The sequence below is a fragment of the Anas acuta genome, chromosome 22 (genome assembly GCF_963932015.1).
Source record: "Anas acuta chromosome 22, bAnaAcu1.1, whole genome shotgun sequence".
NCBI lineage: Eukaryota > Metazoa > Chordata > Aves > Anseriformes > Anatidae > Anas > Anas acuta.
Window position 1 is genome coordinate 4,429,278 of NC_089000.1, and position 14,896 is coordinate 4,444,173.

The following is a 14,896-nucleotide window of genomic DNA, read 5'->3' on the forward strand; positions in this document are numbered from 1 at the left end:
CAGGGAACGGGATGACTGCCTCAGAAGGATTGGGGTAAGAACGGACAGGTACAGACCGATGGCTGCACCCAGCTGGGGAAGTTGCTTGCACTCAGAGAAATCATTTCATGAGCAATGTGTCAGTGCTGCAGACAAAGGAGAGAATCAACAACTGTCCTCCCCCTCCCCAGGTTTTTCTGTCTTGATGTTGTCATAGTGTTGGTCAAGACCCACAGAAGGGATGCTGACACCGATGTGCTGCACAGGAACATAACCTGCACCCAAGACGGGCTTTCCTTTTGGAAGGAATTTTGACAAACCTGCTAAAGGAATGACGGACTTCCTAAAGGCATCCAGTGAAAGCTTCCTCTCTTCACACTTTCCTTTCGACTCAGAGCACTTTTACCAAAGCCTCGCCTCTCAGGAAAACCCCAAAGCTATGCCCCCGGAGCATCAGGACACCAGGTTCTCCGCAGGTTTGTCACAGCATTTCTGTCTCACCAGCAAGGCAACAGCAAACTACCAAAGCCAGGAGCCTCCTGTGAAGTGGGGCAGAGCAGTCCCACGTGCATGAACAGCAGGAAGATGAGCGATGCCGGCCGGCATAAGAGCGCTGGCTTTCAAGGCGGCCGTGGTACGAGTGGGGCTTGTGATTTTCAACGCTGCTCAGAAAAAGGAGCCGGTCTGCCTGCCACATGCCCGTGCCTGAAGGCAGGCAAAAGCAGGGGAAGCAGCCACTGATTCATTAGGCCTTGCTAATCTGTGATATCATTTGTTGATTCCACCAGCTCCGATCCCCATCCCATGACTTCCTCCGCCGTCGCCATGGCACTGTACATAAACACGGCGAACTCCCAGCCCCGAGCAGGTCATTTATTTCAAATATTCCATGCAGCTGGAACACAAGCCTGTTTGGGTGTCTGGAGCGGAGCATGAACTAATTTCTCAGTCTTCTGCACCCGCCCCACCTTGTGGGCCCTCCCCAGCCCGCTGTGCTCCCAGCACCCCTCCAGCCCCACTCCCAGCTCGGCAGGGGCAGCCTTCCCCCGAAGCTGGCAAGAAAGAAGTTTCACTCCCGGCCCCAAAACCTGCTGCAGCAGAACACAACCGGGCTGATAACTACACACACTGACTGCTCAGCCTCAGATGTGAAGCTGATTTTGTACATGTGGGAAAACAAGCAGGACGAAGGCTTCCAAAATTCAAAAAAATCTTTGCTGTGATTGGAGAGGGAAAGAAAGCACTTGCCTCTTTTTTCTTTCTTTTTTTTTTTTTTTTTTTTAAAGAAAAAAGTTCTCCTCACCCAGTACCCTTATAAGGCAGTTCATAGGCATACCTCTGAGCTTCGGTTGAGCCTCACATTTTGTAGTGTTTATGTGAACTGATGAAGCGATTTGCTTTCCACGCACGAGGCAGTAGCTGCAGGAAAGACAGAAGTACGTGGACAGGAGGCAGAAGTAAAGCCTCTGTCTTAACCGGCAAGAGTACCTGGGCATTTTGGGGAGTCTTAACCTACCTGCTGATAGCATTTGAGAGCACCGCTGTATTGCAGAGGTGGGAGGCAGAATAGACTGAAGGCATTACACCTGCAAGCAAGGATGTCTCTACTCCACAAAAGACAATCCACATCTCCTCACAGCCCAGGAACGAAGCCTCTTGTGGAAATACAGCTTTCAAAACCACAGCAGGAGGTAGGGAGTGACTGAAAAGCCCCATTCAGTGACTTGAGCTGAATCAAGCTGGTGATTGAGTTGTCCAGAACACATCAAAATCAGACATTTCTCCAAGCACCTGTGATGTAGAAACAACTCCCACCACTCAGCCCCTCCTGTGGTTAGTGCACTGTGCTATGGCCAGGGGTTCCTTTAGCCCCCAACATTTTATTTTGCTTTCTTCTGTCTGTCACCTCTCTGCCTAAGAAGGAAAAGTCAGGTGCATCAGATGACAACACGAAGTGGCAGTTTTCACAAGACACTTTTCTGGAAGAAAAAAAAAAAAAAAGAAGTTTGCCTGCTGTAATCTAGGAGATGCTTGCAAGCCTCCCCGGCATCAAGTTTGGAAAGATAGGTAGAGTCCTGGTCTATTGACTCTACTTGAACAAACAGTAGTATAGTGTAATGAGTTGTATATAACAAGTTGTAAGTCAAGGCAGCTTTAGCTTCCTCATTTGAGACTTCACAGCTTTCATTCAGCTCTACCAGGAATAGCTATCTTTAGGCATGAATAGCAGATGTATAAAAATCACAGGTTCCAACAACCTACCAATAGCTGCAGCTTGCCCTCCACCTACACACAGCTCTTAGATGCCAGCTTTGAATTCTTATTCTTCAAAGCAAGGTCCCACCAGCCCTCGCTTTACCTACTTGGGTTGAGTTCTTGGAAGGACACTCAGCCTCCAGGCAGAAGCTCGATACGGAAAATTCTGATCATCTCACGCAAATAAAACCCAGCATCAAGCAATATTTAATAAAGTTTATTAGGTTACCAAGTATTATCTACAGCCATAAAATAGGAAGTGAGAGTTTAAAACTGTACAAAATGTACTGGGGAAGTGAGAAGAGATGGAGACAAGGGAGCATGAAGAGCGTTAGAAGTGAGGAGAACACAGGCTTCCCTGGAGTTATGGAAGACACTGGTTCAAGTCGAAGGCAACCAAGTAGGGCTCCATACACACTATTTTTTGTGCAATTTGTGTCCCACCCTGTAACAGAAACTAGTACAAACCTCTATGTTAAAAAAATCATACAATATTAGATTAAAAAAGAAAGGGGCGCATCATACCCCACCCAGTCTTGGCACCAATTCTGTGCTTCAAAAAATATACTATGTAAGTAGTTTATTTTTAAAAAGGTACCCTACAGCAGCTGTTTAAAACATGTTCTTATACATACACCACAAATATATATATTAACATTTTCAACAACTAAACTCATTTGTACCTACACAGAACTGAAGGAATAACTCAAGAGCAAAAAAAAAAAACAAAAAACAAAACCAACCACACAAACATTTTTTCAAGACAAAGAAATGTGCAAAATAACCCCAGAAAGGCAGCATAGTAACCTGTGGAGAGGTCAAGAGAGCAGCTCCTGCTAGTAAAGGAGTGTCATCCTCTTTACTTGGCTACTGAGGCAAGAATCTATTTGGGATGTGCTGATTTTGCCTGAATTGCTTGTCCTGTTTATTGCAGTTCTCCCCTGCCAACCCCCCAGCTCCGGAGAGGTTTATTTTCTTGCTGTGCTTGAAGATCACCCCGTTGGGCTCTAGTAAGTCTCTCAAGTTACATCCTGCAGCAACCACCTTCTGGATTTCTGGTCTGCTTATGGCACTTCTGCAGCTACACTGCCACCACCTTCCCTGGGACAGCTTTCCACCCCCCCAAGCAACAGACAACTATTCAGCTGCATAGCTAAATAGAGATTATGCTGATGGTCTATGGCAGAACAAAGCCTGGTTTGGGTGACTAAGCAGCTTCAAGAAGAGAATTCCCTGGAAGAGCCCTTAGAGAATTAAGTGTTTCTCTAAAACCTTAACATGGAACAGACTATGCAGAAAGCAGACCTAAGATGGCAGGACCTACAGCTGGGTGACAAGTCTGAGGACATCCAGCCTGTCTCACCAGGGACTTTATTGCAGAAGTTTGTCCCTTCTCTGTCCCTACATCAGCAAGAAACCCTTCAGTCCCAGACTAAAACCTACAGTTTTAAGTCAAGAGGAAGAGGGCAGATGAAGACATGGGGTGACTGCTCAGTCAACTGAGTCACACCCACTAAGAGGAGGCAGGACAGGAGAACTGAGAGTGATGGTGATAAACAAGAAAGCAAGGTTTACTGTCTATGAAACATGGTAAGAAGTCCTAGCAGAAAGACAGATATCAGCAACGTAACCACCTCCTCCAATTTAAGTGTCCTGGTGGAAGGGTTCTTGGTTTTGGTGTTTCAAGGGTTTGGGTGTTTTTGGTTTTAAAAACTCAGCAATGAATTCCTCTTGGTATTCCAGACTCTCCCCAACTCTGCTGGCCACCCCATGCCTTTCCATTCTTAGCACCTGGTCTTAAGATGTCCACTCCTAGTGCCTCCCCTTCCCCTAAACTATGTTCTTCCCTTCAGCTGGTACAGGAGGGCTCACTCCCAGGCTCTACAACCCAAGGGATTGCAGGACAGCCTTTTATCAGGAGAAGCAGGGAGGAACAGAGCTTCTAAAAGTGTTCCTTTATTATTTTTGTTTTTAAAGTGTGCAGGGGAAGTGACTTCCAAAGAACAAGAGCACTCGGTTCTGAAACAAGGACTACTCGAGAGCTTGCCAGTAAGGGCACACGGAGGCTGTATCAGTGACTGAAGTACTTTGGCCAAGGAGTTCCAACAGTAGCGATGACACAAGGGTGGCAAACCCATCTCCCGGTGGGTCAGCTCCAGATATTTTGCCTTGGTTCCAACTCTCAGTCCCGGAACATGAAGGTCATTGGTAGAGCAGATAACTCTTGAGGGAGGCTGGCAGTGGCAGCGCGGGGATCTCATTCAGTCTTTCCTTGCCCAGAGCAAGCCTCACAGCTCGCCGACACAAGTCCATCAGAGGCAGTGGTTCAGCTGGAAAGAGAGAGACCCAAGACGTTAACATCCCAAGCCACAAGCTACACATTCATCTTGTTTGTTCTAGAAATCCCCCAGAAAAGATTGAGCAAGAAAAGTGGATGCCTGGCTTGGTCACAAAACCCAAGCCATTCAGCATCCACAAGTCAGCAGCTTCAGCTCAAATACACGGGCAGGACTCAACATTTCTGTGGAAGTTACTTAAGAAGTTGTGTGTGAAGTAAGAGAGACTAAAATCCCTAAAAGATGTTTCTTCCCTGCAACAACATTGAAGTCAGAACACGTCTCCTAGCTTATGCCTCTCGCTGCACTATCCAAAAACCTTTGGAAGAGGTTTATTGAAGTAAAAGACAGCAGCAGACAGTTTGATAGCATCATACAGTATGGACACCCAGAAAGTACTGATTTGTTTTTATCCACTAGAAGCAGAACTGTCACCCCTTTCATTTCTGCCTCTATTTCTCATGAAAAAAAGCAAAGCCACCTGTCAAAGCTTCATGTCACTGCTTGTATTGTGACATTTCCCATCAGAGGATTTCTCCCTACATCATAAACCTGGGAAAAATACACATCTTCTGCTACTACTTCTGCACCTTGTACTTACAAACCCCAAACAAGATAATGCTATTTTTTTTCAGACAAGGCATACAGGGACCTTGGATGCTGAACAGTCAATCACAGGGGACTGAGGTCAAAGCCAGAGCAAACCCATCCCAGCTGCACAGGGGGAACACAGATTAGTTTCTCAGCTCCTGTTGCTGAGTCTGTCCCAGCTCACCTGCACAAGCCCGAGGGGTTCCTCTGCCCCGAAGAGATGCTAAAACAAAGGCATCCCAAATTCAGTAGGTAAGCAAACATCCTTCTAATAACCTGGATGCTCAGCACACACCATTGGAAAGCTTTCTTTAGAGACATCTCAGGCTGGACACAGACACCTAAAAACATCCCCAAAAATAGAAAAGCTTGGCTGAGAAGCTGCAGTTTTCAGGAACTCTGATAGATGCCAACAGCTCTAGCTTCCACTGCTACAAGCCAAATTAATCTGATTGTTCATACAGCTGTTTTAAACAGCTGAGAGACTGGGAAAGCTTAATTTCTAAGCACGATTGTGTTACTGTATTTCTTACCAGAAGCCTCCCCATCAATAGGTGGACACAAATCCCTTCCTTCCCAGTTCAGAGATAACAGCTAACATTGAAAAGCTCAGACCGAACAGATCAGTCATCTCTGCTCGGGCCACTCCTGATTCTACTTTGGAAAAAGTAACTGTCCACGTAAAAAAACATCCCTAATGAGAAGCAGAGAAAGCAGTTTATCTAGTTTTTTGGCAAAAGGGCTGGGACAGAGAGGTTGTTAGCTGAAGAGACTTGGTAACAGTCAGGAATTGCAGGCTAATTGGTCTGTCTCCTCCTCAAGTTAGGAGCCAGAGCTGAACTAATGCCTCATTTCCCCCCCCCATCAGTCCCTGCTAAGCATCCCGAGCTATTACCTGCTGCATGGGAAGCCGCAGGGGAATGTTTTTCTAGCACTAGAACTTCGGAGAACTGCTTTGAGCATCGTTACCGAGGCATCACACCCCTACGTACACCTCTTCCAGCCCCAGCGCTGCCCTTCTTGCTGCTCGTGACCCACTTCAGGATCCACGCTGCCTCTCCTGCAGGGTCCGGTCTCTGTACAGCAGGACTGCACGTCCCAGCTCTGGCTGCGATACGACTGGAGAAACCTATTACTGGCAGCACTCCTCTGGCACTTCCCAACGTAGCTTAAACAAAAATCTGTACCCTCTCTGGGGTACAAGCGTGCTGTATTCCAAGTCTGTCCCAACTCCTCTTGCTCCATATGGAGACAGCTTGGGCAGAGCTATCGTCTAGCCAGAGGACGAGGGGCCTGGGCTTCCAAAGCCTCCAGCATTAACATAATGTATTCTGATTTAATGGCCTTAAAAGCAGAGAGGATCTTCTTCCCACAGAGCAGAACTTTGTCCTCAGCTGTTCTGCCCTGATAACCCGCTCTCACCAAAGCCGGAGCAGAAGAGAAAGCACACACACATCTGACCTCCTTCCATTCACAAGCACTACAATCACTGGACACAGTGCTGCTATTGAATGCTCAGAAGGGGTTAGAGCCAGACACCTTCTTTCTGTCCGTGCCAAAATAGCGTCCTGTCATTCCTGGCCTCGTGCCCGTGATTCACTCCTATGCTGAGAGCACACTACAACCCAATCCAATACAGGAGGTGGCTGTTTCCCTGCTAAGAGCAGTTCTGTGCAGACAGCTCCACAGACTCGCTGGCTCTGAAGGGAGCTGCAAGCCTTGGCTTTGACCCTTCCAAAAACCTGGTTGCTGGAGCTGCTGCCATCCTATAAGCTGTTGGGGCAGGATAAGCTCGGTTCCTCTCTGTTGGTGAGAAAACACTTTGCCAAAAAGCTCACACTTCAAAAGATTTTGATTCTCTGGGGGTTATTCAGCCTTTCCTGCTGAGCTCATCTGCTAAAAAGCTGATGGGAAGAAGGCTGACGATAGGAAAAACCAGAAGAGTAGTTTATGAAAGGCATACACCTATGCTGAGCGCTAAGATCGTGCCTCAACAGACACTAAAGGGCTTGCCAGCTGCAAAGAAAATGGTGACACTACTGACTGAGTAACACCACTTTAGGGACAGTCCCCAACTTAATTTTTTCTGAGCTAAGCCTTCCCTTGAAAAGGATCAATTATGTTGTGGCTCATGATAGAAATAGGTTATGAGGCAACAGTCTCAGTGGATGGGTCAGCTGCTTTGCGAAGAATTTAGTCACTCCATGACAGAATAAGCTGAACACCCAGACCATCCAATCTGCCTTGTTTTTCAGCAAGTTTGGAGACTCAAGAGCTGAAGAATTCACTAACTCCATTTTTGAATGGGAGGCAGCACAGCAGTTTTCTGCAGGCTTTCACCTGGGTCCAGCATGTCCCAAGCTTTATGAGTACACTGGGAAGTCCCTGTTGTATGCAGGTGTTTGCTTCCACAAAGTCAAGGAGGACTTCTCTAGCCTAAAGAAGTTTCCCCAGAAGTGTCGCTGGTTGCCTATGAACCAAGTAAAGAAGAGAGGAGTTTCCCAGAGGTGCTTCAGCAGCCGGAGATGCTCCCTGGCCCTTTCTCTCTGGTCTGAGCAGCACACCTTGCTTTGTGCCCACACAGCAGGTCGGCAGGCATTGGTATAGGTACCTCTGTGTTGCCAAATTGAGGCATATTTCTCAAGTCACTTGTGGATCATACCCCTATCCCCTCACAATGCTCTCCTGGTTGTTTGACAGCTTGGTTTTCAGGTGCCAGTGCTGCTTTCCATACCTCATGTCACCAGTGCCAGGGGTTGACACCTGGTCCAGCCTCATAACAAACACGTTCTAAGCACAAATCAAAGCCCAGTATGCTACAGCCTTTGGGCAGACACTGTTCTGGAATGCAGGGGAAACACTACCCTTTTCATATCAATATTGCCAAATTTATTTCAGTAACAACATAAATCCAGATATTAATCCACTTCCTTCACCTCTCTCCTCCACCCTACCCAGAGGACTGAGTCACAGTCTGGCCCAGTGGGAACCTCTGACTAGGAGAGATAAGACTTTAGCACATTTGGACAGCCAAACTTATTACTAAGCTTAGCTAGGGATTGAGGGCCCTATTAGTAAAAGGCCTGGCATGCAAGTTGGGCTGGCTGCAATGTCCAGCTGAAAATCAGCACAGCCTGCCCTGGAAGAAACAAAGCAAGCTACTTTCCTCAGAGATGGGACATTCCTGCAGTGCCTGATGAAGGGACTTGTTAAAATCCCCTGCAGGAAGGAGTGGGAAGAGCTGTCCCTGTCTGAGGAAAGAGGAAAGTGATTGCCCCTCAGGGACTGTTCCTTGTAGAAAGGCACCAGGATTGCACTGCAAAGAACAGCTGTCCAGAAAGGCCGTTCCTGCTGAGACCTTGGTAGACCTTGGTAGCACTGCAGGAAGGTTTGTCATCACTCCAGACAAACCAGCACCTCCTCCTCCCACTGTATCACCTCCCCAAACCTCACTAGCTTTGTACAGCACCTTATTAAGGACACATTACCACCCAGACAAGCTGTTTCGATTGCCACTAAGGATTCGGAGATTTCTCTAAACCCCACTGCTGCCATGAAGTCCTCACCTCTTCAGGAAAGTGAAAACCCTTCAGGATGGTGAAGGCACATAAGTGGCACACAGATTAGTGCTGCTAGAACAAACACAGAGCTATACTCACGGTCGAGTCCGTTCAAGTAGCGCATCCGAATTTCACAGTGTCCCCACACTGCGCTCACCACGGGGTACAGCTTTTTCCCCTTGAGTCCCCGAAAGGCAACACCCATGTACTGCCCGTCCACAATGAAGCTCAGCGTCCCATCGTCCATGTCCAGAACCACCAGGAAGGAATCCGGCACGATGAAAGTTTCATCTGGCTCTAGGAAGGCAGGGTAGGTTTTACTGGGCTGGTTCTTGCCGTCGTGGTACAGTCTGTTGCGCCCAAGGTCCCATCCCCACGACTCGTGGTTGTTTCCTACGAGCGTGGTGTACCCTACAGAGTGCAGAGGGGCGTCTGCTGTTGCCACCCCTACCACGGCGTGTGTGCCCCGCTGCCGCATCGCCCAGGTGATCTGCCACACGTGCAGTCCTCGCGTGTAGCCGACTTTGCCTCTGATAGCGTCTGTGCTCTGAGCCACCGGATGCCGGTGAAATATCAGCTTGTCATCCTCCTTCACGAATACATTCAGCGAGCGGTCGTCGTTGTTCCACGAATGCAGTAGCTGGACTTCGTACGACACCGGAGGCATGTCCAGCAGCAAGTCCAGACGCGTGGGTTTGCTGTAGTCGAGTCCCTGCAGCTCCTGTTTCAAAGGCCTGTACACCGGGTCCCTCATATCCACAGTCTTTATCCCACCTGTGACCTTCTGACCCATCGTGCCTTCTGGTTTTGCCTACTCGTAGGCTCCCAAAGCAAGCTCATCAATTTGCCCGGCTGCTTCTGCTGTCATTCAGCCCTACAGGAAATGTTGCTTGGAGACCTTGTCGAGATGTACGCTAGTCAGTATTGCCTAATGGATGGAAAGAAAAACAAGAGACAAGTTAAACATTACCACATACAGCCTTGTATGCAACATTTACAGAGCAGTTTCAATCCATTTATCTTGACAATTCATCCTTCCTTTCCACCAGCACGGGGAATGCATGCCACCTATGCAGCGTGCCCTGCATAGCAGAGAGCATATAGATCAAACAGACAGGTACTGAGCCTGTCCCCTTCAGAGAGGCACTCAAATTCCTCCTCTTGTCTAAAGAAGGTGTGGATCCGGCCATAGCTCGCCTCTTTACAAGGCACTGTTCCACCTTGAGAGCTGGTCCGTGGTCAGACCGACTCCAGCTGTCCTTTGCCTTGAATGATGGACAACATGCAAGTCAGGCTGGATAAACTGAGAACAGTTTCTTCTGCACAGAAGACCCAGCAGAGTAATAATGCCAGCGATTTCAATGCTCCAGCACTACCTTTGCCCAGCCTACGAGCTCTACTTGATGCCACAAGACCAGGCTGAGCAGGACGTCCACCCAGAGAAGGCCCAGGCTGATCACTGCTGTTCATTACTCCAGCTCCTTCCACCCACCTTGGGGTTCTCCAGCCAAGGCCATCTGCACAGCTATCCACCGAGGAGCCAAAACACACAAAGCATTTTTAATACCCAGAAAGAGTCCAAACACCTCCAGGGTTCAAAACAGCTTACTCACAAACATGCTAGGTGAACACTCGGTGTTCTCCTCGCTGGTACTCGAGTGCTTCCTCCACAGGGCTCCCCGATCAGGCATGAGATGAGGAAGCCTGAACTGCAGCCTTTTTTTGGCAGACAGCTGTAGGAGTTCTTGGAGAACCCCCTTCAATGCGAGCATCCCCTGCAGTAAAGGCCGCATACCACAGAGACACGCACACACGGGGATTGCCTGGTGGCATTATCCAGCCATAAATAGTTTGCTTCCCTCAACACTTAAACAGCTCCAAGAGAGAAATATAAAAAACAGCCCTGAACACGAGCCATCTGCCCCCAGCAGCGATCAAGCAAGGTAGGAAGCAGGCAGTAAGATGAAAGCTGCTCCATCTGGAGCCTTACAAACCTTCCCCGATCAGCTGGCAGCCAGCAGCCATCCACACAGGCTTCAGGACATAGCTCAGCCCTGGCTCCAGCTCTGGAAAGTACCTTGAAGGCCCGATTGTGCAAGTCCAGGACAGCAGATAAAGCTGCTGGGTTCAGCCTCAGGCGACACCCGTTGGCACCACGGGGCTGCAGGGGATCGCCGGCGTCAGGAGAGCAGCTACACCTCCCAGATGGCTCGGCTCAAGTGAGCAGCTGGGGCAGCTCCTCTTCTCCAAGAGGGAAAAAAAAAAAATCCCCAGCTTCAGATGCAGAGTCCAGGGGGAGGAGCGAGATTCTTCTCCATTTAGCAGTTTTCCTTCCAGATTTTAGAGAAGCCTCTGAAAAGTTGAAGCCAGCTTGCCTGAGGAGACGAGCTTGCTGCGCGCGCCTCTCCTCCAGCCCTGCATCCACCGAAGTGGCTCTGCTCTCGCTCAGCAACACAAACAACCCTCTGTGAGGCAGCTGCCAAACTGGGGGCAGCTATTAGGAGAATTAAAAGTGGGAGGGGAGTGAACTGGCTTTCTAAGAAAAAAAGTGTTATTTTAACATTTCCTGAAGTGAGGCAATCAGTCGGGGCTCCTGCCAGCTACAGTCACAACACTTACTCACAACCAGGACCTCATCTGGCGTAGAAAAGGAGCATGAATCAGGTCTGGTTTAAAAATCAGGTTACTGGACATTAGCAGCAAGGCTTCAGCTAGAAGGTGACAGGGAAGGTTCGTGTATGTCCTGGGTTACGGATCAATTCACCAGCTTCCCTACAACTTACTCCTACCCCAGGATATGCCATGGAAAGCTCAGCTGAAATCTGGTAGTTCTTAAAGATGACTCCTTCTCTTGCCCCTTTTTTTTGTTTGTTAAGTGCAGAAGGGAAAAATCCTTGACATTCTTTAAGAGTCACATCCCAACGCACATTAGTAAGCAGCAGGATGGCCATTTCCTAACCATTTAGGGACCTCGGACGTATGGCACTGAAGGACAGAAGGCTCATTAAGCAAATACCATTTAAATGAGATTCAATCACGTTACGAGCTGACAAGATGACTGAAAAGCATGAATGTTAAGCACATACCATCCTCAGCATCAAAACAAATCCCCTGTTATTTAAGCCAGAGAGTCAACAGCTGAGAAGCAAGAAGCCACACAACAAATTGAGCAATGGCACAGTGACCGGGTGCCAGCACACCCTGGCACAACACCTCCAAGGGCACAGCCTCCCTCCTCTGTGAGCCTGTAACATCAAACCAAGGGATCCCAAGCTGTTACAGGCACAAGCTGAGCTGCTGGTGTAAAAGCACCGGCATTGTTACAACATCACAAGTCATGCAAACTCACCCAGGGAGCTGTGTGGTAGTACTCAGCACATGTATCACAAGGAATTATTTGGGAGAAACTGCTGTTAAATCCTCAAGTCCCCACTCTCCCATCTTCAAAGCCTCATGCCTGAGATATAAAACTGAGGGCTTCAGCACTCCCGGAGCCGACACCAGCTCTGTTAGGATGAGATTTCCCAAGCTGCTCCAGCAGGAGCCTTCCTCTTCCTGGGAGATGCCCATTAATGCTGGCTGGAAGGTCGGATTTTAAGACGTCTCAGTGCAAGTCACTCGCTCAGGCTGGGAGTAGGACCATGGGGCTGCTGAGCCTGAGCTGCGTTGCTCTGCAGAAAGCCCCAGATGAGCTACCTGGCATTCCCCAGCCTTATGGCACACAGACAAGGGCTGTCAACGAGGCACTGGCTGCAGTGCATTTGGAAGCCTGGAGGCCAGTTCAGCTGTTGGAACATTGATTAGGATAAAGGAACAAAACATTGGCAGGAGGGAGAGCGGCAGATTTCCTGAGAGCTGTGCAGGACATGTGAGAACACTGCAGAGGAAGCAACAACCAAAACAAAGCAGCCTGCCAGACTGCAGGAGCACCGCTGCAGACTGTTCTCAAGTGCAATGCTTGGGAGAAGCAGGAACACAGCTCTGCACTCCCATTAGCAAAACAACGCCTCCTTCATGATAAGTTTTCCCTCCTGCCAACGTTAGCCTTCATCATGTTTTTCTCGAGGCTTTTTCTTCTCCTTTTCTTCCCCAGAAAGGGAATCACCACAGTCCAGAACAGGGACTTCTGAAGCACTTTTGGTAGGACACTGTCTCCACAAGGAGAGCAGCCTTTCCTCTACACAAGCACCAGTTGCCACTTGCCTTAGTTTTGCCTCTTTCCCCAGGCAGACTAATACCATAAGATGAAGCCAGAATAAACAGAAATAAAGGGGAAAAAAGATTGCAACAAAAGGGTCAATTAGACCGAGAGCAGGTCAGATACCAGGCACCGTATGCCAAGATTCATGCGCAACGTGGCTGGTTATTAGGGCAAGGCAGTGATTTCAGCTCACAGCTGGCTCCACCGTCCCTTGCCTGGTCTAAAACTGCAGAGTAGCACCTCGCCCTACAGTCAGGGGGTACAACTATGCCCCTTTTAAGAAAGCTTTGCCATGCACAAGACAATACAGGCACTTTCCCTTCAGCAGGACAGAGTGAGAAGTTTATCCTACTGAACTAACAAATTAATGCTCTGGAAAGCTTTATGAGATGCAGCCAGCCATAAATGAAGGGATATGCTACAGAGCCAGCTCCTCCAAAACCCTTGAGCAGTTAGAGGCTTGAGTACAAGTGGTAGAAGTGCTTTCACCTATTGCATCAACAGCTCAGGCTTGCTGGAATACTGCTCTGCTTTATAAACAAAATGCTCCATTTTGCTCCCATGCTATTTTCAGTTTTTATTGGTAATCTTCAAGACTTAAAAGCTTCAGAACAAAGTCTTAGAGCAAAACGCTCCCTGCCATTTTCAGGGAGTTGGATCTCCCCTCCGTTTAACTGTTCAGAGCAAGGAGATTTGCCACGCTGGAAAGAAATGCCAGCCTTCAAAACCACTGCCTGCTGGAAATAGATCAAGGTAGGAGATAACAAAGGCATTTCAATGGATGGTGTCAAAGTTCCAGCTGCTAAATGGAAGACGACAACTTTTTTTCTTTTTACAAGGCTTTGCAAAGAAAAGAACGTGCACAGCAGTCAGAGCAGAGCTGGTTTCCAACTTCTATTTAGGAAAAACATCTGCCTGTTACAGACCTCTCCTGCAGCAGTCGCTATGATTTAGTTCAGCACCACACTGTGTACAACAGAGCAGGACCATCCTGTGCCCATGGCCCCTTCAGCTCATAATTAACCCAAGCAGGTCGATGCCATGCAGACAGCAGCCTCCGCTACCCCCAGCAGGGTATTTTGTTTCCTGGTGTGAATCAAGTAGCTAGCATTTGGTTTCAGTCACTTCCCTCCTGTCACCCAGAACCCAGGGAACACCTCGCACACATCAGGCTAAGCAGTGCCTTGGTTCACAGAGAGGTCTGAAAAGTCACCCAAATCTAAACCTCTGTCTATCATTCCAAAACAATTCGCCTCACACTTATCTATGCCAGACCCATTCACCTGATCTGAGCACACGAATGCAGTCCCAGCTATCAATGCAGCCTATGCAAGCCAGAGAACTCACCCAAGAAGCCCTCATTGTTTCATCTGAAGCCAAAGAGCTGTTCCCATGCAAGTTTTTTCGCACAGCAGGAGGTTGTGTCAGGTAGCTCCATCTCAAAGCAACAGAGGAATTTTAACAGGCTGCTGTATGGATTTTCAACACCATTTGGAAGCAGCTTGCACAGCAGTGAGAGCCCTCAAAGTCCCAGTCATGTCTCCACACAAGGCAAAGAATATGCAGTAGCCATGGAGAAAGTCACTGCTGGTCCCATTAGCATCCCCCCAGCCAGCTCCTGAGCTGCCAGAGCCTCTGCACAGCGCGGATGGCTCAACCCAAACTGCAAAGGGCAGCGAGTTCTAGGAGCAGCCTATCCAGAACAATGAAAAGCACAGAACGCTTACTGGAAAATGCATGCAGTTGTTTAAGCACCTGCGGGGCACTCAGCCACTGAAAACAGATGTTTTCATTAGGTCAAGTACTGGCAAGTCACCCTCGCTCAGTTACAAGCTTTACCAGAAGGAAGGACCAGAAGCACTTCAGTCAGTTACAAAAAGTTTTGTTAATGTGACTGCAAAAAACGCAGCTCCTCACGGCTCTTCCCTTGCTCCGCAGCTCAACACCCCCAGCACACCTGTCTGGAGCAGCGG

The 14,896-nt window shown here is 48.5% G+C and overlaps 1 protein-coding gene across 3 annotated transcripts in view; it reads right to left on the bottom strand.

Moving 5' to 3' along the window:
- Positions 1-2,436: 2,436 nt before the first annotated feature.
- Positions 2,437-14,896, bottom strand: part of SPSB1 (splA/ryanodine receptor domain and SOCS box containing 1) — a 38,376-nt gene continuing 25,916 nt past the window's right edge. Inside the window, exons 1-3 of one of the 3 annotated variants that reach the window (XM_068658982.1) lie at positions 10,800-11,200; positions 8,822-9,650; positions 2,437-4,565 (exon numbers count right to left, since the gene is read on the bottom strand). In XM_068658982.1, coding sequence (XP_068515083.1) covers positions 4,438-4,565; positions 8,822-9,515 — 822 coding nt within the window. In that variant the 5' untranslated portion in view covers positions 9,516-9,650; positions 10,800-11,200 and the 3' untranslated portion in view covers positions 2,437-4,437. Of the gene's footprint in view, positions 4,566-8,821; positions 9,651-10,716; positions 11,201-14,896 lie in introns of those variants that run through there. The other 2 variants (XM_068658981.1, XM_068658980.1) reach the window with 2 other exon arrangements.